General features: G+C 39.1%; 1 protein-coding gene across 1 annotated transcript in view; it reads left to right on the top strand.

Moving 5' to 3' along the window:
• The window catches only part of LOC128653401 (protein phosphatase 1H), a 149,614-nt gene that overhangs the window by 109,140 nt on the left and 13,429 nt on the right, over positions 1-27,045 (top strand). The window contains exons 5-6 of the mRNA XM_053706652.1: positions 6,815-6,899; positions 9,721-9,839. Of these exons, the coding sequence (XP_053562627.1) occupies positions 6,815-6,899; positions 9,721-9,839 (204 nt within the window). The remainder of the gene's footprint in view (positions 1-6,814; positions 6,900-9,720; positions 9,840-27,045) is intronic.

The raw sequence follows: 27,045 nt of genomic DNA, 5'->3' as shown, positions 1-27,045 counted from the left end.
GGCATTTTGAGGTTTGGGAAACTTTGCCCCTCCTGGTAGGAATGTATATCCCATACGTCACTAGCTCATGGACTCTTGCTAATATGAAAGAAATGAATTTATCAGGTAAGTTCTTACATAAATTATGTTTTCTTCCCTGGGAGTGATTTTCCAGTTCCTGTAGAGGAACGGGGTCAAGGATTCTATTCAAATCTGTCTGTGGTTCCCAAAAAAGAGGGAAATTTTCGCCCCATCCTAGACCTCAAGTCTCTCAACAAATTCCTCAGGGTTCCGTCCTTCGAGATGGAGACTATTCGTTCCATCCTACCCTTGGTACAGGAGGATCAGTTTATGACTACCATAGATCTGAAGGATGTGTATTTTCATGAAAGAATGAATATATTATTAAGCTGCGCTACTCTGCTCTTGTGGCATCAGACAGTATAAATATCTTTATAATACAGGTTATAGGTAAAAAGTACTCTTTTTACAACATATACATGCACACAGAAGATTCAGATTTCAAAACTGGATAAATACATATGTTGCTGTTTGTAAATGGCTACTGAAAATGCTCGGGCCTGATACAGATGCAAGTAAAATCAAATACAAGTAAAATCAATAACCATAACAGAGAATAAAATACTTCCCAGATATTGGTGGGTAAGTGGATGCTGCTCTGGTGCGGATGTCAGGGCTGTGCTCCTGCTCCCAAGAACCAACTGCAGAAATAGAAAAAGAACAGAGCGCATACCACTCTAAGAGTAACACTGTTTTATTTATACAAAACTAGAAGCACATAAAATAACACGCACAATGTATCAAAATGTAACAAGCACAATCACCACATCAGTGTCTTTCACCGGCTACAATGGATCTGTAACTCGTCACCCCGTCCTTGCGCTCATCTGAGGAACTTCCGGACGCCACAGGAAACCGCACCGGACCAGGGTATACTCCAACGTAGGACACGGTGTCACAGGTAACGTGGTGAGACGAAAAAGGACAGTCTCTACGCGTTTCATCAGGTTACGACCTGACTTTCTCAAGAGTAGTTTGTAAATTAACACCGCTGTTGCTTTTTTTGAAAGACCCGGGCTTGACACACCTCCAATCTGTGGCGGCATCTTATTGGCTTCAACTTAGTTCAAGTCCTGGGATTGGTCAATAAACATTTTGTGTTTGAAAAGTCTGCATCAGCACTGTTACTGCATAAAACACATATGTAAAAAAGGACACATATAAAAAAGGATACATATATACAAACAACTTATAAGAGTAAAAGTATGTTCAATATGTCATCTATATTGAAAGTTCATTATTGATTAAAGTTATTTCAATCTATATTCATAAATATATTGATCCTTGACTGACGATTTAACTACTGTGGTCTCCAAATGTAACTAAAAAGTATCTATACAATAATACAATGATACTATCCAATCTTTACATATTAAAAAAGCGCTAGATTACATAACTATGTTTGTGGATGCATACATTTGTTATACCAACAGAGGAAACTATTAGGTAGACAAAACAAAGGAAGGCTATCTCATCTTAAATGTTAGAATCTCTTTGGGGGCCAAACTGACAATGAAAGCGAAGTACATACAATTATTTAGATGGATGGAATAATCTGAGAGGATGTGAGTTCCCTGATGCGGATGGGAAAAAGCTACATGAACGAATCAGGGAACCCCTGTTGCACAGAAGCTTAAGGGGTAATTGTCTACGGTCCCCTGGAAAATGCATATATATGAATTCCATCCATCTAAATAATTGTATGTACTTCGCTTTCATTGTCAGTTTGGCCCCCAAAGAGATTATAACATTTAAGATGAGATAGCCTTCCTTTGTTTTGTCTACCTAATAGTTTCCTCTGTTGGTATAACAAATATTATCGATATATTTATGAATATAGATTGAAATAACTTTAATCAATAATGAACTTTTAATATAGATGACATATTGAACATACTTTTACTCTTATAAGTTGTTTTTATATATGTGTCCTTTTTTATATACCGGTATGTGTCCTTTTTTACATATGTGTTTTATGCAGTAACAGTGCTGATGCGGACTTTTCAAACACAAAATGTTTATTAGCCAATCCCGGGACTTGAACTAAGTTGAAGCCAATAAGATGCCGCCACAGATTGGAGGTGTGTCAAGCCCGGGTCTTTCAAAAAAAGCAACAGCGGTGTTCATTTACAAACTACTCTTGAAAAAGTCAGGTCGTAACCTGACGAAACCTGTAGAGACTGTTCTTTTCGTCTCACCACGTTACTTGTGACACCGTGTCCTACGTTGGAGTATCCCCTGGTCCGGCGCGGTTTCCTGTGGCGTCCGGAAGTTCCTCAGATGAGCGCAAGGATGGGGTGACGAGTTACAGATCCATTGTAGCCGGTTAAAGACACTGTGATGTGGTGATTGTGCTTGTTACATTTTGATACATTGTACATGTTATTTTATGCGCTTCTAGTTTTGTATAAATAAAACAGTGTTACTCTTAGAGTGGTATGCGCTCTGTTCTTTTTCTATTCATGTGTATTCTCATGTTCCTATTCACAAGGAACATCATTTATTCCTTTGGTTTGCCTTTCTGAACAAACATTTCCAATTTGTTGCGCTTCCCTTTGGTTTTGCCACGGCTCCTCAAATCTTTACGAAGGTTCTAGGGGTCCTTTTGGCGGCGGTCAGATCTCAAGGAATAGCGGTGGCACCTTATCTGGATGACATCTTGGTTCAAGCGCCATCTTTTCAGTTAGCAAACTCTCATATAGAGATGTTGTCTATTCTTTGTTCTCACGGGTGGAAAGTGAATCTGTAAAATAGTTCCCTAGTACTTTCTCTCCAGTCTTCTGTTTGCCAGTCAGTGGCTCTATTCATGGTGGTGATAGGTCTCATAGTAGCTTCCATGGATATCATTGCTTTTGCTCGGTTCCATCTGAGACCTCTGAAGTTATGCATGCTCAGTCAATGTATCGGAGACCACTCAGTTCTCTCACAGAGGATAGATCTGGATCCCCTTACTAGAGACTCTCTCTCATGGTGAATTTCACAGGACCATCTGTCTCGAGGCACATGTTTCCAGAGACCTTCCTGGGTGATTGTGACCACGGACGCCAGCCTGTTAGGCTCAGGGACTGTGGACTCGGGAGGAGTCTTCTCTTCCCATAAACATCTTAGAGTTGAAAGCAATTTTCAATGCCTTGACAACTTGGCCTCAATTATCTTTAGTCCGGTTATTCAGATTCCAGTTGGACAACATCTCCTCAGTGGTTTACATCAACCACCAGGGAGGAACTCATGGTTTCTTAGCTAGGTAGGAGATGACTTGCATTCTGCAGTGTCTTCTATTTGCCTTCCACATTACAGGGTCGCCAACTGGGAGGCGGATTTTCTGAGCAGACAGACCTTTCATCCCGGGGAGTGGGCTCTCCATCCAGAGGTGATCTCAAAGATAACCCTTAGGTGGGGGGTTCGGGGGTTGGATTTGATGGCGTCTCATCAAAATGCCAAGCTTCCAAAGTACGGTTTAAGGTCAAGAGATCCTCAGGCTGCTCTGATAGGGCTTTGGCGGTTCCTTGGAACTGCTCACTGGCATTCCTGTTTCCTCCGCTTGCTCTCTTTCCACAAGTCATTGCTCGTATCAAACAGGAGAGAGCATCTGTGATTTTAATAGCTCCTGCATGGTCTCGCAGGATCCTCTAAGGAAGGACCTTCTATTTCAGGGTACCTTCCTCCATCCAAATCTAGATTCTCTGAAGCTGACTGCTTGGAGATTGAACGCCTAGTTTTGACTAGACGTGGTTTTTCTGAGGCAGTCATTGATGCCATACTTCAGGCTCGTAAACCTGTTTCTCGCAAAATTTATCATAAGGTATGGCATAAATACCTTTTATTGGTACGAATCTAAGGGTTTCTCCTGGAGTCAGGTGAGGATTCCCCGCCTTTTATCTTTCCTTCAGGATGGCCTGGAGCAAGGTTTGTCAGTCAGTACTCTGAAGGGTCAGATTTCTGCACTGTCTATTCTTTTGAACAAACATCTGGCTGGTTTGACAGATGTTCAAGATTTTGTTCAGGCCCTGGTCTGAATCAGGCCTGTGTTATCCTGTTTCTCCTCCTTGGAGCCTTAACCTCGTTCTTAAAGTTTTGCAGCAGGCTCCGTTTGAGCCGATGCATTCTGTTGATATTAAATTATCTTGGAGGGTTTTGTTTCTTCGTGCTATTCTTCCACTCACAGAGTTTCTGAGCTTTCGGCTCTGCAGTGTGATTCCCCTTACCCTATTTTTTATGCGGATAAGGCGGTCCTTCGTACTAAGCTGGGTTTTCTTCCTAAGGTAGTATCAGATCGAAATATTAATCAGGAAATTGTTGTTCCTTCTTTTTGTCCCAATCCTACTTTCGATAAGGAACGTTTTTTGCATAACATGGATGTTGTGCGTAATTTTTTCCTTCAAGCAACTAAAGATTTTCGGCAACCTTCTGCCCTGTTTGTTGTTTTCTCTGGTAAGCGTAAGGATCAGAAGGCCACTTCTACTACTCTTTCCCTCTGGTTTAGAAGTATGATTTGTTTTGCTTATGAGACAGCTGGACAACAGCCTCCTGAGAGGATTATGGCTCATTCCACTAGGGCTGTCTCCTCTTCCTGGGCTTTCAAAAATGAAGCTTCTGTGGAGCAAATTTGCAAGGCGGCAACATGGTCTTCTTTGCAAACATTTTCCAAATTCTACAAATTTGTTACTTTTTGCCTCGGCTGTGGCTTCTTTTGGGAGAAAGGTTCTTCATGCGGTGTTGCCTTCTGTTTAGGTCCACCTGCCTTGTTCTCCCTCCCTTTTCATTCGGTGTCCTCTTGCTTGGGTATTGGTTCCCACTAGTAATTGGAATAAAGTCGTGGACTCTCCATGCCATAGGAAAGAAAACAACATTAATGTTTACCTGATAAATTTCTTTGTTTTCGGGCATGGAGAGTCCAAGACCCCGCCCTTTTTTACATTTACTTTGGCGGGGTTTTTTTTGTGTAAACCTCAGGCACCTCTATACCCTTGTGTTTTCTTCTTTTTCCATTTTCCTTTGGCTGAATGACTGTGAACTATGGGTAAGGGAAGTGATACTTGGCAGCTCTGCTGGGGTACTCTTTTGCCTCCTCCTGCTGGCCAGGAGTTGAATATCCCACTAATAATGGGAATGAAGTCGTGGACTCTCTATGCCCGGAAAGAAAGAAATTTATCAGGTAAGCATAAATTTTGGGTTTTTTAAAGGCGGTTTTGTGATGCTGGTGTCCTTCACAGTAGCGTTTATTCTATGTTGCGCTACAGAGTGACAAGATAGATGCTGTTCTTTTAAATATAATGGAGAGTGACTCATATGAGACTAGGGGAGAGTACAATACTTTAGGTGTTCAGCATTTTGCTGGTTGCAGCAAGTTTATTTCTGAGAGAGATTCTTTTCATGAACAGTTTTATTGAATCTACGCCATGGAATTCCCATTGACCTACATTTTATAAAAAGTTTATTTGAAACAAATTATTTTTACAACTGCTCCTTCAGGAATAGAACCGTGGTATAAACTGAGGTCTACCAGAGTGTATGTGTATGTGTGTATGTACCCAAGCAACGTGAAATTCCTGCTGCTTCAAGATACCTGCTGCTCACTGTGACACTTAAAATGAAGTCAAAATCAACTTACCGCAACTGTTGTTCCATAATTCTTAGGAAGGTAAGTGAAGTCTTCTCACCCCTGCTCCTGATACAGCTCCTGTGATATGTAGCCTAATGGAAGAAAAAACTCCTTACCCTATATCGTTGTGATATCTCACCCGGTAGTTTTACTCTGCTTGTACAGTTCCGTGTCTCTCTTTCAGCGCCTCGCGTGTCTCCTGTGTCATGTGATCCTTCCTCCGCCGAGAGACTTCCGTAATCGTGCTGTCAGTGGGGTAGCTGCGATGGTGTCACTGATCTATGCAGCTACAGTGGAACTGACCTGGAGCCCCCACGGTCATAGCGTGATTCGCTGTTTACCTCTGTCCGGTCAGCACTCTCCAATGCTGAATTGCAATTAGGACCAAAAATCCCGGTACCGTAAAACTTCAATACTTTGTTCCAATGTTTAAAAGATGGCTCACATGAAAATTAAAATATGGCACAGACTTGCCAGACTAGTCTAGCAAGTCTGTGCTATATTTTAATTTTCATGTAAGCTATCTTTTAAACATTAATAATAATTAAAAATAAAGTATTGAAGTTTTACGGTACTGGGTTTTTTGGTCCTAATATGTATGTATGTATGTATTTTAGGATCCAGCACTCCTTATACCAAGGAACTAGGCAGCATCAACTATGGGAATTAAACATTGTGCAACCAATCACTTGTGCAGTTCCATCCCCTGCTCCCTTACAACCAATTGCACAAGAGCAGGGATTGTCAATCGTCCCACGTGAAAGAATCCGGAATTGTCTGAGAGGATTAGAAGCAGCATCCGCAGATTGATAAATAGAGACCCTGCTTAGTGTATGTTTTGGAAAAAAACAAGGTTTTCATTGTTTCCAGTAAAATGTTGTTGTGTTTTGTTTTTCTCCTGTAATTGCTATATAAATCATGTTAAATTGATGTTTTTCTGACAATAAATTAAAAAATTACACTAAAAATACACTAAAAGTAAAGCTAAATAATACAATGATGATTGTTTCAACTTGTGTCATGCTATATAAAATATATATAGTGTTCCTTTGTGTTATGTAGTAACGACCACTAAATAGCTATTAATCAGCCAGATTCATACACAATGCCTTAGGTTTCTGACTGACGTCATCCTTCTACTTATTGTTACAGAGCCATAATCATCCAGCAGCGGAAAACCATTCCAATGTCACAAGAGTTTACACCCGAAACAGAAAGGCAGAGGCTGCAGTTTCTAGTAAGAACAGATCTATTTTCTCATCATACGCTTGTTTCACTATTATAATATGTATTAATATGAAAAGGTCACACTAATTGTCACGTGTGTTTAAGTCATATTTTATGCAAAACTGTTTGTGTCAACTCTCTAATAACACATCTAGAAACTGTGTTGTGATCAAATATAGGTTATAATGTTCCAATAAAGCTGAAAAAAATACAAACAAGGAGTCTATGTGAAGAGGCATTGAACAATAAATGTTATATATATGTGTGATTGTGTGTATGTGTGTATTATATATATATATATATATATATATATATATATATATATATATATATATATATATATATATATATATATATATATATTATGAATGTGTGTGTGTGTGTGTGTGTGTGTACAGATACATGAGAACAGAGAAGATTTTGCAAGCCTGGTAGGGGCTTTGTAATATTTTCTAATATTATATAATTTTCTGTTATCCAAAGCACATATTTATTGCATAATTTAACGTAAATTAATTTAAAGATAATTTGGATAACAATGATTGAAACATTTTTAGCTTAATGCTGTTTTAAATTTTAGCCAGGTTGTCAGTAAAGTTATCTGGCTGGTGTGCACATTAATTAGGAGAGAACACTGCATACATGAACACTTTTTGGTACATTTAAAATACATTTATGATTAAAGGGATACTAAACCCTAATTTTATTTTTCACGATTCAGATAGAGCATGCAATTTTAATCAACTTTCTAATTTATTCCTATTATCAATTTTTCTTCGTTTTTTCTTAAAAAGCAGGAATTTAAAGCTTAGAAGCCGGCCCATTTTTAGGTTCAGCACCCTGGATAGTGCTTGCTTATTGGTCACTACATTTAGCAACCAATAAGCAAGCGTAACCCAGGTTCTAAACCAAAAATGGGCCGACTCCTAAGCTTTACATTCCTGCTTTTTTAAATAAAGATAGCAAGAGAACGAAGAAAAACTGATAATAGGAGTAAATTAGAAAGTTGGTTAAAATTGCAAGCTCTATCTAAATCATTAAATATATTTTTTTGGTTTAATATCCCTTTAAGTCTGTGCTGTCTCAAACAAATCCTTCATGAGTAGTCACTTTTTTATCATGCTTAAGCATATGCTTTTTGTGGTATCTACCTTCCTGTTTGATCAGCAACATAACTTTTTCTACTGTGCAGAATTGTTCTTTAAACTATAGGTCATGACCCAATAGTGGGTAAGATGATGATTACCCCCTTCTTGCAATTCAGTTTCATGTCAGTCACACCACACACAGGAGAAAGCGCCAGAAGATGTAAGGCTTGCTAAGAACAGGCCTCTGTTCTGAAGTCAGACCTTTTTTTGCATACTACTAGAAACATCATGAATAATGAATACTTGCTTGAATTTCTTCTGCTCTTAAGTCTGTTATTTTTCATTGTATAATTCATTAAAAAGGTTGTAGGAACATACTTCAGATCTGAGGTCTTATTATATGGGCATGTAGTTTCCTAAAGAGGTTATTGGCACATCTGATCACATTTGATTTAAATGTTCATAGTGGTCAGAATCAAACTGAAATGTGAAGTGGTGTTTTCTGTTTTGGATTAAAGCATATCTACATTATATTTGTATTAGCACAATGGCTCTAGGAAACAATGTCACTGTTTAAAGGGGCATATGCATGTATGCTGTGCTTGCCTTGTGCATCCACATTAAAACACCACAACTCCTGAGAGAGATGTCTGTGACTTGTATGACATAAACTGAGCCATTGCTGATATGACACATGCCACAGCTGCAGTGTTTGCAGTCCAGGCAGGTAGTATTAGGGTTGATACCTCTGAAGGGGGCATAAAACACCTTGTAATGACAAGACTTTTATGTAGCATTAACATGTCAGTCAAGTATGCAAAATGTCTTAATACATTAGCACCTCACATAGGGGATGATTTATCAAGGGCCGAATGACCCCCTGATGCCCCAAGGTTCGCGCAGAAACAGCAGTTATGAAGCAGTGGTCCTAAGACCACTGCTCCTTAACTGGTCCGCTTCCTCTGAGGCTAGGGACATCAATCCGCCCGATCCTATACGATTCAGGTTGATTGACACCCCCTGCTAGCGGCCCATTGCACAAAAATCGGCCCCATAGTATAAAAAAAATCTGCTTATTTGCTTCCACTTTAAAGACTTTATTATGAAATTTTAAAAAAAAATCACATCTCTCACTAGAGTCTGCTTGGGTCTGAAGAAAAAAATCAGCCCTTAAATCCTCATATTTTCTTTTTTAACAAACTCTAATCAGGGTCTCTCCTATTTAGTTTTGAGGTACCTCTGTTCTTCAGGTAAACAATTAGGCCTTGGTAAATTCACTTTTGTAAAGAAATAGTAAAACACATCTTTATTTAAATGACTTAAAAAAAACAATGCATGGGGGCACATGATACTCCAGACTCCCTATGTCTGACACATTCCACTCGCCATTGTCAGCACTTTCTCAAAGATATGTGAACACCTTGTTTTCAGCAGTTGTTTTTAAAGACATTATGTGGAGGAGAAAATAAGGATGGCAGTGGACAGTATTTGCCACTATCATATTAGCACACCTTGCTTTGTTTTGCAGTATCTTTCCACTTCTGCTGAGGATATGTAGCAGGGTTATCTGCAATGTGCAATTACAGCCTTCAGAAATGCACATTGAAAAAGGGGGCGCAATAACTAATTTGAGTGTATTGCAAATGTTTTTACTGTGCATAATCATTTTATGTTACAATCTCAGCGTTTTTCATGTATGGCTAATGATCATGTACATACATTTATATTGTCCTTTCTTTTTAGGGCTTCTTGAAGCCAGAGCTCTTGGGAAATGAGTTTACCTATCTTCAGTTCCCAAGAAGAATTCAACAAAATGAACTTGGGAAACGGATGTTATATAGAGATCACACCATGACAGGCTGGTAAAATCACCTAGTTGTTTAGCTATATGTGTTTGTACACGTCAAACTAAGTAGCTATATGTGTTTGTACCCATCAAACTAAGTATTCATAGAGGGAAAGCAATAACAGTACAATACGTCATGCGTTGAAGTTAAAGAGCAGTAGATTCAGTAACCTCTAGATTGTAATCTAGACATGTGCACAGACTAAAACAAATTCATTTCGGGTGGTTGGGCAAACATGGTGGCTACATCTCAACTCCCCAAAACACACACTTTTTCTTTCCTATGACATGGAGAGTCCCCAACATCATTCCAATTACTAGTGGGATATTCAACTCCTAGCCAGCAGGAGGAGGCAAAGAGCACCCCAGCAAAAGCTGTTAAGTGTTTGATTTGTAAAGCACTTTTAAAAGCTCTTAATAAAGACGGCTGGGTCCGTTGAGACGCGTTGGGAAAAATAAAAATACTACTTTTTTAAACTTGAAAATCTGTGAAATCCTTTTTTGCACAAAGAAAGAGCCAGATATTGAAAAAATATGCTGTGAGTATATACACGCCTTATATGGTGTCTTAATTTGGTATCATAGCACAATCCTTCTACTCTGAAATAGAAGTACACGTCTACAGATGAAAACTAATGAAGATTAATATACAGCGATTAAATCGATTGACAGAGCGAACCTGCGCCTCCACCTGGCATACCCTATCTATTTGCACAGATTTCAGGAGAGACTGAGAGACGGCTGCGGTTCTGATTTCTTAAGGGAAGTATCAATCCATATAGTACACTGCTTTGTGTGTTCTTACCCATAACCCCCAGTCATTCTCTTTGCCTCTGTCAATGGAAGATGTTGCGAAGTTGGTGTCTGAAGAAATTAATCTTTTTATGGGTATTTTTCCCTGCAAGCAAGGATTGGGGTCTAGCTGTGTCCACGTCAATCTCTTGAGTAAGAAAAGAGTTGGTTACTATGTTCTTTCTTTTCTACAGGTCCCTGTTAGCGGTCAAGTGAGACTTTCAGACCTGCAGCTGCTGTACCTGCTCAACAGCAGAAGTTCCCCTGGAGGGTAAGCTCTTTTATATATTTTTATTTTGCTGGATAAGAAATAGCATGGAAAGGACTACAAGATTCAGGATCCTAGTGGGACCTGTGACCTTCCTAAAGGGGTTGTATATTTTATATATATATATCCGCTGTTTCTGATTTATGTGCGGCTGAGCAGGGATTTTGCCGCTCCATTCCGGTGCTATTTTAAGGATAAGCCCAGGGCTTATGGTGTGTGGGGAATGGGTGTCATGACGACATTAATTTTCCCTCCTTCTATCCCTGTGTGGTTCGTTGTTACGAACGTTAATGGGTTCCTTTTTGTAAGGACTCAGTCTTTTATTGTGGGTGTGTATTCAGTACTGTTTATGGCACAGTTGTTATCGAGCAAGCAACTCTGATCTCATTTATTGTTGCACAGTTAGGGCTCAAAACGTTATGAGTGCCCTCTGCTTATAGTACTTATCAACCCTCATTGGGGCACAGCGCCAACCATGTATTTTGGAAAATTTGTGTCTGCACATATTTGCATCCTGCTTATAATCTTAGCCGAATGAGAAAATTCTGTCGGCTATGTAAATTGAAGCGGTGCGCTCAGTTTCTGAGATCCTTTTTCATGGAAATGAATGCTATCTCTATGGAATCTCTTATGAAGAGAAGGGGAAGAGAAGGGGATTAGAGCGGTTATTTTTGTGGCTCTATTTAACCTTTTTATTCTCTATGCGTTACCTCTGCGAAGATGTTTAACCACAGGCTCAGATAAGGTTTCTGTCTTTAGCACCATTTTTAATGCCTCGACATGTAAAGTTTGAGCACTTGAGTCATCTCCTTAACGGAGTATTCAGTGCGTTGTTTATCTGAGTGTATTTTAAAGTGGTCTAAGGCGCCAGACTCTAGGAATTTCCCACAATTGGGTATTTTAAAAATCTTTCTACTAAGATGGAAGGCTGTTTATATTTACCCCAATATTATTTTTATCTGTGTTCATTGTTTATTTATGTTTATGTTCACATAATTCCACAATGAGGGGATTAAGTTTACTGATCGTATCAATCAGAAATATATAAATGCAAATTTAATTTTTTCATTTTTCTCTGGAAAATAAATCATTTTTTCTAATATTGGCCGCCATCTGGTGACAGTTAAGGTAACTGCATGCTCTACTTTATGACATGCATAGTCTAGAGTCCTCATATGATATATTCACATTCACCTAGATTACAAGTTTTGCGCTATAGAGGGTGCAAAACCAACGCAACAAAAGTTGCGTTATTTCACCCTCCTTAGCGCTGCCATTACGAGTTTTGGAAAAGCCGCCTTGTGCGTGCGATATGGTTGCGTTGAGCTCCATACCACACAAAATCCAAGCGCTGCTTTGACGTGCTCGTGCACGCTTTCCCCATAGACATTAATGGGGAGAAAGTGTTAGAAAACAAACTAGCAACTGCAATTGACGAATGAAAAGCTCTGTAACGCAACCCCATTGATGTCTATGGGGAAAAAAAAGACAAAAAAAACACCCTAGCATAAACCCCTACCCTAAGGTAGTATTGGATCGAAACATTAATCAAGAAATGGTTGTTACTTCTTTTTGTCCTAATCCTTCTTAAATTTTACTTACAAGCTACTAAGGATTTTCGGCAATCTTCTGCCCTGTTTGTTGTTTTCTCTGGAAAGCGTAAGGGTCAGAAGGCCACTTCTACCTCTCTGTCTCTCTGGTCGAGAAGTTTGATTTGCTTGGCTTATGAGACTGCTGGACAGCAGCCTCCTGAGAGAATTATGTCTCCTTCCACTAGGGCCGTCTCCTTGTCTTTGGCTTTCAAAAATGAATTGGCTTTCAAAAATGAAGCTTCTGTGGAACAGATTTGAAAGGCGGCAACATGATCCTCTGTGCATACTTTTTTCAAATTCTACATTTGATACTTTTACCTCGGCCGAGGTTTAATTTGGGAGAAAGGTTCTTCAAGCGGTGGTGCCTTCGTTTTAGGTCCTCTTGCCTTGTTCTCCATCCCTGTTCATTCCATGTCCTCTAGCTTGGGTATTGGTTCCCACTAGTAATTGGAATGACGTTGTGGACTCTCCATGTCATAGGAAAGAAAACAAAATCTATGCTTACCTGATAAATTTCTTTCTTTCCGGACATGGAGAGTCCACAACCCCATCCTCCTTTTTTTATTGATTCGGCAGTTTTTTGAGTATACCTCAGGCACCTTTTTCACCCTTGTGTTTCTTCCTTTTCCATTTCCTTTGGCTGAATGACTGGGGGTTATGGGTAAGGCAGTTACACTTAACAGCTTTTGCTGGGGTGCTCTTTGCCTCCTCCTGCTGGCCAGGAGTTGAATATCTCACTAGTAATTGGAATGACGTTGTGGACTCTCCATGTCCGAAAAGAAAGAAATTTATCAGGTAAGCATAAATTTTGTTTTTTTAATTGTGCTTTTTCCTGGTTCCAAAAAAACTACTAGCACAGAGGACCCAGGGGCGGCTTTTAAAGCCAGTGGTGTTCTTGGTGTGTGATTTTATTTTGGACTCAGATAGAGGCCTGTTTCTACCGTTGTTATTATTTGAAGTTTTGAACCACATGTGTAACCATGTGATCAATGTGTAAATGGCAGCTTTCTAGCCTAATACTCAAGTGATTCATTTTTTCCAATGAGGGTTTACATGAACTTTTAAAGGGAGAGTCTAACTGAAAATTGTTATTGTTTAAAAAAAAGATAGATAGTTACCTTTATTACCTATCCCTCAGTTTTGAATAACCAACACTGCTATATTAATATACTTTTTACCTCTTTGATTATCTGTATCTAAGCCCCTGCACACTGCCCCTTATCTCAGTGCTTTTTTTAGCTTTTTACAATCTTGCATTTTAGCCAATTAGTGCCGCTTCTTGTGAACCCCTTATGATTCTCCATGGTAAGCACAATGTTAAATATATGGCACACATAAAGCAGCTTATGTCTGATGGTATGAGATCGAGGCTCCCATTGGAGCCTGTGGAAGCTCGCTTGTGAGTGCAAAGCTTCCGTGCATTGCTAGGTCGAATTCGCATTGCACCTAACTTGTAATACCAGCGCACATTTTGGTGCACTAGTATTACTGTTAAGTTCAAAAATCACTTTTGCGGAAGCGATATTTTATGCTCAACTTGTAATCTAGCCCTAATTGTTTTGTTGAAACAATGATTTAGCGTTTTTAAAAAACTTTTATTTTTCCTGCTCCTGACTTCTGACTTGTACAATCTTGTAGGTGCTGACCTTTAATTTATTTGCATTCCTTTTCATGTGTTTCTCCCAAGAGTTTATCTCTGTTTCCTCCTTCCTTGACTCATATATATAAATAACAAAAACAAAACTGACCTGTCAGCACCTAAGTGATGATACACAAGATCAGATCTCTGAGTTTCAGAAAAATACAAACACATTATTTAAAGGAACATAAAACCTCAAAACCCTAAATCCTGTACATTCTACACAGTGATTGTCTAAAAGATCCAGGGGCACAATCCAAGTGGTACAGCACAGAGATAGAAAGGTGGTGCAGGCTGAAGGGGTACCACACAAAAACCCTTAAACTTGTAACACAGTCCAAAGAAGGCAGCAGCACTCACCACTATGCAAAAAATGACTAGAGGTCCGAAACGTTGTCTTTTCTTCTTTGAATATCCCAATAAAGATGGAATTTTTTGCATAGTGGTGAGTGCTGCTGCCTTCTTTGGACTGTGTTAAAAGATCCAGGGGCACATTTTTATCTGTCCTTAGCTTGCCACAGCACAGGAGATAAAATAAACAACACTCAAGGGACTTTTTTAAAGAGCATGTCACTGTACTACAAAACTATGCACATTTAAATAACATAATGACCGTTTGAATGCTTTAAAATGATATTCAAGTAATGGATCTTTTGTAGAAATTGCTTATCTGTCTGTCTGTCTACCTTTCAAATGAGTTTCATGACCCTTTAAAGGGACATAAAACCCAACCTTTTTCTTTCATGATTTAAATATAAAATAAAATTTTAAACAACTTTCCAATTTACTTCTATTATCACATTTTATTTGTTTTCTTGTTATCTTTTGTTGAAAAACAGGAAGGTAAGTTCAGGAGTGTGCACGTGTCTTCAGCACTATATTGCAGCATCAAATTTGCTTAGTTCTCATGTTATTTTTTGTTGAAGAGATATTTAGATAGGCAGTGCGCACATGTCTGCAGTACAACATGACAAGAATCAGTGCTGCCATCTAGTGATCTTACTAAAGTATAACATTCTTGCTAAACTGCTGCCATATAGTGCTTTTTTTTAACCCCTTAATGACCACAGCACTTTTCCATTTTCTGTCCGATTGGGACCAAGGCTATTTTTACATTTTTGCGGTGTTTGTGTTTAGCTGTAATTTTCCTCTTACTCATTTACTGTACCCACACATATTATATACCGTTTTTCTCGCCATTAAATGGACTTTCAAAATATACCATTATTTTCATCATATCTTATAATTTACTATAAAAAATATTATAAAATATGAGGAAAAAATGGAAAAAAACACACTTTTTCTAACTTTGACCCCCAAAATCTGTTACACATCTACAACCACCAAAAAACACCCATGCTAAATAGTTTCTAAATTTTGTCCTGAGTTTAGAAATACCCAATGTTTACATGTTCTTTGCTTTTTTTGCAAGTTATAGGGCCATAAATACAAGTAGCACTTTGCCATTTCCAAACCACTTTTTTTCAAAATTAGCGCTAGTTACATTGGGACACTAATATCTTTCAGGAATCTCTGAATATCCATTGACATGTATATATTTTTTTTTAGAAGACATCCCAAAGTATTGATCTAGGCCCATTTTGGTATATTTCATGCCACCATTTCACCGCCGAATGCGATCAAATAAAAAATTTTTTTTACTTTTTCACAAATTTTTTCACAAACTTTAGGTTTCTCACTGAAATTATTTACAAACAACTCATGAAATTATGGAATAAATGGTTGTAAATGCTTCTCTGGGATCCCCTTTGTTCATAAATAGCAGACATATATGGCTTTGGCTTTGCTTTTTGGTAATTAGAAGGCTGCTAAATGCCACTGCGCACCACACGTGTATTATGCCCAGCAGTGAATGGGTTAATTAGGGAGCATGTAGGGAGCTTCTAGGGTTAATTTTAGCTCTAGTGTAGTGTAGTAGACAACCCCAAGTATTGATCTAGGCCCATTTTGGTATATTTCATGCCACCATTACACCGCCAAAAGCAATCAAATAAAAAAAAATTGTTCACTTTTTCAAACTTTAGGTTTCTCACTAAAATTATTTACAAACAGCTTGTGCAATTATGGCACAAATGGTTTTAAATGCTTCTCTGGGATCCCCTTTGTTCAGAAATAGCAGACATATATGGCTTTGGCCTGGCTTTTTGGTAATTAGAAGGCCGCTAAATGCTGCTGCGCATCACATGTGTATTATGGCCAGCAGTGAAGGGGTTAATTAGGTAGTTTGTAGGGAGCTTGCAGGGTTAATTTTAGCTTTAGTGTAGAGATCAGACTCCCACCTGACACATCCCACCCCCTGATCCCTCCCAAACAGCTCTCTTCCCTCCCCCACCCCACAATTGTCCCCGCCATCTTAAGTACTGGCAGAAAGTCTGCCAGTACTAAAATAAAAGGTATTAAAAAAAAAAAAAAAATTTTAAGCATATTTACATATGCTGCTATGTAGGGTCCCCCCTTAGCCCCCAACCTCCCTGATCCCCCCAAAATAGCTCCCTAACCCTCCCCCTCTGCCTTATTGGGGCCATCTTGGGTACTGGCAGCTGTCTGCCAGTACCCAGTTTGCAAATAAAAATGTTTTCTTTTTATTATTTTTTTTTATTTGTTTCTGTAGTGTAGCTTCCCCCCCACAGTCCAATACCCCACCAGCCAAACCGATCACCAAATAAATATATTAACCCCTTTGATCCCCACTTCTAACAAAAAACTTTCTGTAGCGTAGTGGTTCCCACCCGCTCCCTCCCGTGCACGCGCCCGTCCGGCCTCCCCGTGCACGTGCGCGCGTCCGTGCGCGTCCCCCCGGTCGTCCCCGCCCCCCTCCGCATCACAAAGGCCATCGATGGCCGCCACCCACCTCCCACACCGGCTCCCACCCACCAACGAACGTAGCCGTTAATGTCCGGTGCAGAGAGGGCCACAGAGTGGCTCTCTCTGCACCGGATGGCTAAAAATGGTTATTGCAGGATGCCTCGATATCGAGGCATCACTGCAATAACCGGAAAGCAGCTGGAAGCGAGCAGGATCGCTTCCAGCTGCTTTCCACACCGAGGACGTGCAGGGTACGTCCTCAGGCGTTAACTGCCTTTTTTTTGAGGACGTACCCTGCACGTCCTCGGTCATTAAGGGGTTAAACTTAGGAATTTTTTTTAGTATATTTTTTTTTTGTATTTGGGCATAAGATCTATGTTTACTTTAGGGCACTGCCCAACCAAATGCCCCTCTCAGGACAATTATTAGAGTAGTTTTTTTTATAGCTCACTTTAAGGCAATGCCCTACAAAAAGCTGTTCTACAGTCTATTGCTTTAGTAACTTAGTGTTAGTATAGGGTTTTCTATTTTAGGATTTTTTTTTATTTATTTTTTAAAGGGGACTTTAGTTTTAGGATAGGCATAACTGTGGGTTTTTTATTTTTGGTAGTGTTTTTTTTTGTTGTAATTTAAAGGGCCATAATACCCAAATGTTTAAACACTTGAAAGTGATGCAGCATAGCTGTAAAAAGCTGACTAGAAAATATCACCTGATCATCTCTATGTAAAAAAGAAAGATATTTTACCTCAAAAGTTCCTCCGTAGCCACCTCCCATTGTAAAGGATTTCTAAGCAGCATTTTAGTGTGTCTGTCCTGGGACATCTGAAGGGATGAGCATCGTGCACTCTCATATTATTTCACCAATCAGGTAAAGGAAGCTTACTATGAAATCTCATGAGATCACAGTAAGAGTTCATGACCTCAGCACTGCTGATGCTGATTGGCTGCTGTTCATTTCTTTATTTTTTTTATTTTTTTACCTGCAGCTGGGAGCAGCTGAGTATAACTTTTTATACAGAACTTACTCTGCTGAGCTGAGGAGATTGTGAGGTAAAATATCTTCCTTTTTTACATAGAGATGCTCAGGTGATATTTTCCTGTCAGCTTTTTACAGTTATACTGCATCAGTTTCAAGTGATTTAGCATATGAGTATTATGTCCCTTTAAGTGTTTGTTATTTTGTGTAACTTAGGGGGCTTTAGGTTAGTGGTCTTGGGGGGTTAGCTATTAGGTAGTTAAGTAGTGTATGGCTAGTTTGCATTGGGGGTTGTGGCGGTTTAGTGGTTAAAAGGTTAGTGGGTGTTTGAATTGGGGACTGGTGGTAGTATAGGGATTTATAGGTTAGGACGTTTATTGCAGTAGGCTATTGGCGAAATGGGGTTAATAGGTTTTGCGGTGGTTATTGGTGGTTTAGGGGTTAATAGGTTAGGAAGTTTATTGCGGTGGGATACTGGCTGTTTATGGGTTAAGTAGTGTAGGGTTAGTTTGCGGTGGTGGATTATGTCAGTTTAGGGGTACATAGGTATATTTATTAGGCTCGGTGCTATATATTTAAAAGGGAACTTTTACTTTACATTGCCAGTGTCGGTGCCGATGCTGCTTGGAATATTTTGCCAGCATCGTCACCCATTGCATGTGTAGTAAAACGCCCATCCTGCTGCCTTTTAAAGAGTAATGTCTGCACTTTTTATTATTTCAGCTGGAATTCTCAACATTGCATTGGATCCTTCTTAAACATATTGTCACTTCACAGCACTTTCAATCATCAGGGCCTTATAATTGAAAATTAACATTTTATTACTTATCTTAGCTATCTTCTTGCCTACCTCTCTCTCGGAGTGTAATTTCTTCTGCTGGATAAGTTTTCACCGCTTTTTTATAGCCTTTAAGTATATGTAGGGATACCACAGGCAAATTTAACTATTTCAGTTGCTGATATAAAGGTAAAGGAGCTAGTTATAAACAATGTAATACATTACAGCATTGGGAACAAATTAAAGGGGATAACATTTTAGGGCAAACTGTCTCTTTAATTATTTCTATGGGAGGTTGCTCTCATCTCTCTCGGACTTCCAGGGTCTGCCATTTTTTTACAGAATTAAAGTGACATGATTCTTAAATGCTGAATCACTTGAGAATAATGCAGCATATCTGTAAAAAGCTGCCAAGAAAATGTCACCTGAACATCTCGATGTGAAAAAAAATTGAAAAGATATTTTATCTCAAAATTGCCTCAGTAGCCACGTTCCATTGTAAATAGACTGTAAGCATCCAATCAGGATACTAGTCCCATGACTTGCAAGGGAGCATACATCTGGCATGTGCATGCACAGTAACAGATTTCCAATTTAATTGAAATTTGAAAGTTTTATATTCATTAGTAATAGCTACAAAACTGCCAGATTTCAGTCTTAAAATGACATGCTCTATCTGAATCATGCAAGTTTAATTCTGATTTTCCTATCCCTTTAAGCTATAGGTAGGTTCCCTAACGGACAGCTATAATATTGTTTCCTTATTTAACCATGCATAGGGTTAAAAAAAAACATACTATCAAGTAAAACAAGTTCTTCTTTTCTATGTATATGGAATATCATAATATAGCAAGATCTCATTTCTCCATTTCCAAAAAGAAGTTACCATAAAACACAGCATACAAAGCAAATTCTCATTTGTGTTTATATTGGAAAAAGAGTTTGACTATGTGACTATGAGTACATGTGATTGATTTAGTTTCTGTTGCTATTTTTATATTCTTCTTGCATCAATATCCTGCTTCTTAACCAGATAATCAAGAGTTTTAAAGTGACATTAAACAGCAAATAAATGCTAGATAAAATGATGCATTCAAATAAAAGATTAGTCTGAGAATAACATGTAGCTGTTTAAATATTGAGAAAATAAGTGTGAAGTTTTAGTAGCTGCCATGTTTTAACTTAGGTTACATTCTCTGCTGTGGCCAATTAGGGACAGTTATAAATAGGTCACTAGAGAGTGCAGCCAATGACTGTGTGGTATGTTACAGTGTTCTGTACTTCCATTTCTAACAGGAACTGAAAAGATCACAATTTCAGAATGGAATTACAGGAAAAGGGGACAAAATAAAGAATGAAAGTATGTTGCAGACTTATTTATTTATACAGTATATACATATATATATATATATATATATATATATATATATATATATATATATATATATATATATATATATATATATACTGTATATACACTCACCAACCACTTTATTAGGTACACCTTGCTAGTACCAGGTTTTGCCTTCAGAACTGCCTTAATTCTTTGTGGCATAGTGTGGAAACATTCCTCAGAGATTTTGGTCCATATTGACATGATAGCATCACGCAGTTACTGCAGATTTGTCAGCTGCACATCTATGATGCAAATCTCCCGTTCCACCACATTCCAAAGCTGCTCTATTGGATTGAGATCTAGTGACTGTGGAGGCCATTGGAGTACAGTGAACTCATTGCCATGTTCAAGAAACCAGTTTGAGATGGTTTGAGCTTTGTGACATGGTGCATTATCCTGCTGGAAGTAGCCATCAGAAGACTTTCCCACTGTAGTCATAAAGGGATGGACATGGTCAGCAACAATACTCAGGGTAGGCCGTGACGTTTAAACAATGCTCAATTGGTACTAAGGGGCCCAAAGTGTGCCAAGAAAGTATCGCCAACACCATTACACCACCACCACCATCCTGAACCGTTGATACAAGGCAGGATGGATCCATGCTTTCATGTTGTTTACGCCAAATTCTGACCCTACCATCTGAATGTTGCAGCTGAAATCAAGACTCATTAGACCAAGCAACATTTTTCCAATCTTCTATTGTCCAAGTTTGGTGAGCCTGTGCGAATTGTAGCCTCAGTTGCCTGTTCTTAGCTGACAGGAGTGGCACCCGGTGTGGTCTTCTGCTGCTGTAGCCCATCTGCTTCAAGGTTCGACGTGTTGTGCATTCAGAGATGGTATTCTGCATACCTTGGTTGTAACAAATGGTTATTTGAGTTACTGTTGCCTTTCTATCATCTCGAACCAGTCTGCCCATTCTCCTCTGACCTCTGACATCAAGAAGGCATTTTCGTCCACACAACTGCCGCTCACTGGATATTTTCTCTTTTTCAGTACTAGCAAGGTGTACCTAATAAAGTGGCCGGTGAGTGTATATATATATATGTAAACAGAGTTAGCCTTGACAAGTCAGCATGATGGTCTTCATGTTCTAAGAATGATAAATTGCTCAATTCTTAGAGCTACATTACATGAAAAGGGGACAAAATAAATCATGAGAATATAATGCAAAGTGGTTTCATTACATATAACTAAACATTTTATATAAAAATCTCAAGGTGTTAACTATCTCTTTAAATGAGGGTAGATCAATAAGTCCTAATCCTGTCATAAAAAGAAAACACCCATGAAGCATTTTTTAATGTAATGTTATGCCTTCCCAAAATATAAATGTGTTATTGACTGTCCAATTGCTCACCAACACTGCATCACCATTTGCAAAACTTATTTCTGGCAAAGTGAGCCTTCAAATGTTGGAACAGTGACTGGGGCAAGGACTAGTGAAGATTAGGAAGGAGGTGATCCAGTAATGCAATCCAGCTCATTTACCTTTATTTTTGTTATTTGAAATAGCAACTTTTGCCTGTATGTATAAATTATCACGTAAGCAGAAAATATAAATAACAAACACATTTTATGTAGAAAAGATATGTAAACAGGAGCCAATAATACAAATTAAAGGGATAGGAAAGTCAAAATTAAACTTGCTTGATTCAGCTAGAGCATGTAATTTTAAGACACTTTTAAATTCACTTCTATTTTCAATTGTGCTTCATTCTCTTAGTATCCCTTGTTAAAAAATGAATACGCACATTTCATACACTAGTGGGAGCTGCTGCTAATTGGTGCCTGCGCACATTTGTCTCTTGTGATTGGATAACTATGTGTTTAGTTAGCTGCCAGTAGTGCAATGCTGTCCCTTCAGCAATGGATAACAAGAGAATGAAGCAAATTTGATAATAGAAGTAATTTGCATATTTGTTTAAAATTGTATGTTCTATCTGAATCATAAAAGACAAATTTGTGGTTTAGTATCCCTTTAATCTCCTAGTGGGGATAGGAGAGAGACAGAATATTTAAATCTGAAATAGCTGGTTGTGCCAAGCCATAAGTAGCATTTCAATACCTAACTATGTTTAGACATAGATAACATTACCAGGTCTTCTTTACATGGGCACATCCTAGAAAAAAAACAGTTGATGGTTTTAATTAGCTAAACCAACTATTTCAACTACAAAAAATTAACATGAAGGAACAATTCCCCATACATTTAATTCTGTGCATTAGGTATAACAGTTAATTGGAAAACATAAGGGGAAAACACAGAGGCCTAGATTTGGAGTTTGGCGGTAGAAGGGCTGTTAACGCTCCGCGGGCTTTTTTCTGGCCGCACCATAAATTTAACTCTGGTATCGAGAGTTCAAACAAATGCTGCGTTAGGCTCCAAAAAAGGAGCATAGAGCATTTTTACCGCAAATGCAACTCTCGATACCAGAGTTGCTTACGGACGCGGCCAGCCTCAAAAACGTGCTCGTGCACGATTCTCCCATAGGAAACAATGGGGCTGTTTGAGCTGAAAAAAAAACTAACACCTGCAAAAAAAGCTGCGTTCAGCTCCTAACGCAGCCCCATTGTTTCCTATGGGGAAACACTTCCTACGTCTGCACCTAACACTCTAACATGTACCCCGAGTCTAAACACCCCTAACCTTACACTTATTAACCCCTAATCTGCCGCTCCCGCTATCGCTGACCCCTGCATTATATTATTAACCCCTAATCTGCCGCTCCGTAAACCGCCGCAACTTACATTATAGCTATGTACCCCTAATCTGCTGCCCCTAACACCGCCGACCCCTATAATATATTTATTAAACCCTAATCTGCCCCCCTCAACGTCGCCGACACCTGCCTACACTTATTAACCCCTAATCTGCCGAGCGGACCTGAGCGCTACTATAATAAAGTAATTAACCCCTAATCCGCCTCACTAACCCTATCATAAATAGTATTAACCCCTAATCTGCCCTCCCTAACATCGCCGACACCTAACTTCAATTATTAACCCCTAATCTGCCGACCGGAGCTCACCGCTATTCTAATAAATGTATTAACCCCTAAAGCTAAGTCTAACCCTAACACTAACACCCCCCTAACTTAAATATAATTTACATCTAACGAAATAAATTAACTCTTATTAAATAACTTATTCCTATTTAAAGCTAAATACTTACCTGTAAAATAAATCCTAATATAGCTACAATATAAATTATAATTATATTATAGCTATTTTAGGATTAATATTTATTTTACAGGCAACTTTGTAATTATTTTAACCAGGTACAATAGCTATTAAATAGTTAAGAACTATTTAATAGTTACCTAGTTAAAATAATAACAAATTTACCTGTAAAATAAATCCTAACCTAAGTTATAATTAAACCTAACACTACCCTATCAATAAATTAATTAAATAAAATACCTACAATTACCTACAATTAACCTAACACTACACTATCAATAAATAAATACAATTGCTACAAATAACTACAATTACATAAACTAGCTAAAGTACAAAAAATAAAAAAGAACTAAGTTACAAAAAATAAAAAAATATTTACAAACATAAGAAAAATATTACAACAATTTTAAACTAATTACACCTACTCTAAGCCCCCTAATAAAATAACAAAGACCCCCAAAATAACAAAATGCCCTACCCTATTCTAAATTAATAAATTTAAAAGCTCTTTTACCTTACCAGCCCTGAACAGGGCCCTTTGCGGGGCATGCCCCAAGAAAATCAGCTCTTTTGCCTGTAAAAAAAAACATACAATACCCCCCCCCAACATTACAACCCACCACCCACATACCCCTAATCTAACCCAAACCCCCCTTAAATAAACCTAACACTAAGCCCCTGAAGATCTTCCTACCTTGTCTTCACCATCCAGGTATCACCGATCCGTCCTGGCTCCAAAATCTTCATCCAACCCAAGCGGGGGTTGGCGATCCATCATCCGGTGGCTGAAGAGGTCCAGAAGAGGCTACAAAGTCTTCCTCCTATCCGGCAAGAAGAGGACATCCGGACCGGCAAACATCTTCTCCAAGCGGCATCTTCGATCTTCTTGCATCCGGTGCGGAGCGGGTCCATCTTGAAGCAGGCGACGCGGATCCATCCTCTTCTTCCGTTGTCTCCCGACGAATGACAGTTCCTTTAAGGGACGTCATCCAAGATGGCGTCCCTTGAATTCCGATTGGCTGATAGAATCCTATCAGCCAATCGGAATTAAGGTAGGAATATTCTGATTGGCTGATGGAATCAGCCAATCAGAATCAAGTTCAATCCTATTGGCTGATCCAATCAGCCAATCAGATTGTGCTCGCATTCTATTGGCTGATCGGAACAGCCAATAGAATGCGAGCTCAATCTGATTGGCTGATTGGATCAGCCAATCGGATTGAACTTGATTCTGATTGGCTGATTCCATCAGGCCAATCAGAATATTCCTACCTTAATTCCGATTGGCTGATAGAATCCTATCAGCCAATCGGAATTAAGGTAGGAATATTCTGATTGGCTGATGGAATCAGCCAATCAGAATCAAGTTCAATCCTATTGGCTGATCCAATCAGCCAATCAGATTGTGCTCGCATTCTATTGGCTGATCGGAACAGCCAATAGAATGCGAGCTCAATCTGATTGGCTGATTGGATCAGCCAATCGGATTGAACTTGATTCTGATTGGCTGATTCCATCAGCCAATCAGAATATTCCTACCTTAATTCCGATTGGCTGATAGAATCCTATCAGCCAATCGGAATTCAAGGGACGCCATCTTGGATGATGTCCTTAAAGGAACCGTCATTCGTCGGGAGACAACGGAAGAAGAGGATGGATCCGCGTCGCCTGCTTCAAGATGGACCAGCTCCGCACCGGATGCAAGAAGATCGAAGATGCCGCTTGGAGAAGATGTTTGCCGGTCCGGATGTCCTCTTCTTGCCGGATAGGAGGAAGACTTTGGAGCCTCTTCTGGACCTCTTCAGCCACCGGATGATGGATCGCCAACCCCCGCTTGGGTTGGATGAAGATTTTGGAGCCAGGACGGATCGGTGATACCTGGAGGGTGAAGACAAGGTAGGAAGATCTTCAGGGGCTTAGTGTTAGGTTTATTTAAGGGGGGTTTGGGTTAGATTAGGGGTATGTGGGTTGTAATGTTGGGGGGGGGGGGTATTGTATGTTTTTTTTTTACAGGCAAAAGAGCTGATTTTCTTGGGGCATGCCCCGCAAAGGGCCCTGTTCAGGGCTGGTAAGGTAAAAGAGCTTTTAAATTTATTAATTTAGAATAGGGTAGGGCATTTTGTTATTTTGGGGGTCTTTGTTATTTTATTAGGGGGCTTAGAGTAGGTGTAATTAGTTTAAAATTGTTGTAATATTTTTCTTATGTTTGTAAATATTTTTTTATTTTTTGTAACTTAGTTCTTTTTTATACTTTAGCTAGTTTATGTAATTGTAGTTATTTGTAGCAATTGTATTTAATTTATTTATTGATAGTGTAGTGTTAGGTTAATTGTAGGTAGTTTATTTAATTAATTTATTGATAGGGTAGTGTTAGGTTTAATTATAACTTAGGTTAGGATTTATTTTACAGGTAAATTTGTTATTATTTTAACTAGGTAACTATTAAATAGTTCTTAACTATTTAATAGCTATTGTACCTGGTTAAAATAATTACAAAATTTCCTGTAAAATAAATATTAATCCTAAAATAGCTACAATGTAATTATAATTTATATTGTAGCTATATTAGGATTTATTTTACAGGTAAGTATTTAGCTTTAAATAGGAATAATTTATTTAATAAGAGTTAATTTATTTCGTTAGATGTAAATTATATTTAAGTTAGGGGGGGTGTTAGTGTTAGGGTTAGACTTAGCTTTAGGGGTTAATCCATTTATTATAGTAGCGGTGAGCTCCGGTCGTCAGATTAGGGGTTAATAATTGAAGGTAGGTGTCGGCGATGTTAGGGAGGGCAGATTAGGGGTTAATACTATTTATGATAGGGTTAGTGAGGCGGGTTAGGGGTTAATAACTTTATTATAGTAGCGCTCAGGTCCGCTCGGCAGATTAGGGGTTAATAAGTGTAGGCAGGTGTCGGCGACGTTGTGTGGGGGGCAGATTAGGGGTTAATAAATATAATATAGGGGTCGGGGGTGTTAGGGGCAGGCAGATTAGGGGTACATAAGGATAACGTAGGTGGCGGCGCTTTGCGGTCGGAAGATTAGGGGTTAATTATTGTAAGTAGCTGGCGGCGACGTTGTGGGGGGCAGATTAGGGGTTAATAAATATAATATAGGGGTCGGCGGTGTTAGGGGCAGCAGATTAGGGGTACATAAGGATAACGTAGGTGGCGGTCGGCAGATTAGGGGTTAAAAAAAATTTAATCGAGTGGCGGCGATGTGGGGGGACCTCGGTTTAGGGGTACATAGGTAGTTTATGGGTGTTAGTGTACTTTAGAGCACAGTAGTTAAGAGCTTTATGAACCGGCGTTAGCCCAGAAAGCTCTTAACTCCTGCTATTTTCAGGCGGCTGGAGTTTTGTCGTTAGAGCTCTAACGCTCACTTCAGAAACGACTCTAAATACCGGCGTTTAGAAAGATCCCATTGAAAAGATAGGATACGCAATTGACGTAAGGGGATCTGCGGTATGGAAAAGTCGCGGCTGAAAAGTGAGCGTTAGACCCTTTAATCACTGACTCCAAATACCGGCGGTAGCCTAAAACCAGCGTTAGGAGCCTCTAACGCTGGTTTTCACGGCTACCGCCGAACTCTAAATCTAGGCCAGAGTGACCCTTTTACAATGTTGTCAAAATTGCTTTTCAGGAACACCACCATTCAGCTTGAGAGGGGGATAATGCCCTATGATTGGCAGAAACCTATGTATGCCTGCTTCCCATTTGCTCATCAGATGTATCTTCATCTGGAGTGCACAGGAGCACAAATTTGACGATATGTT

Source organism: Bombina bombina, chromosome 3, assembly GCF_027579735.1.
Source record: "Bombina bombina isolate aBomBom1 chromosome 3, aBomBom1.pri, whole genome shotgun sequence".
In the NCBI taxonomy this organism is placed as follows: Eukaryota; Metazoa; Chordata; class Amphibia; order Anura; family Bombinatoridae; genus Bombina; species Bombina bombina.
Note: the sequence above shows the minus strand (reverse complement) of the source record. Positions and strands in the feature narration are given on the sequence as shown.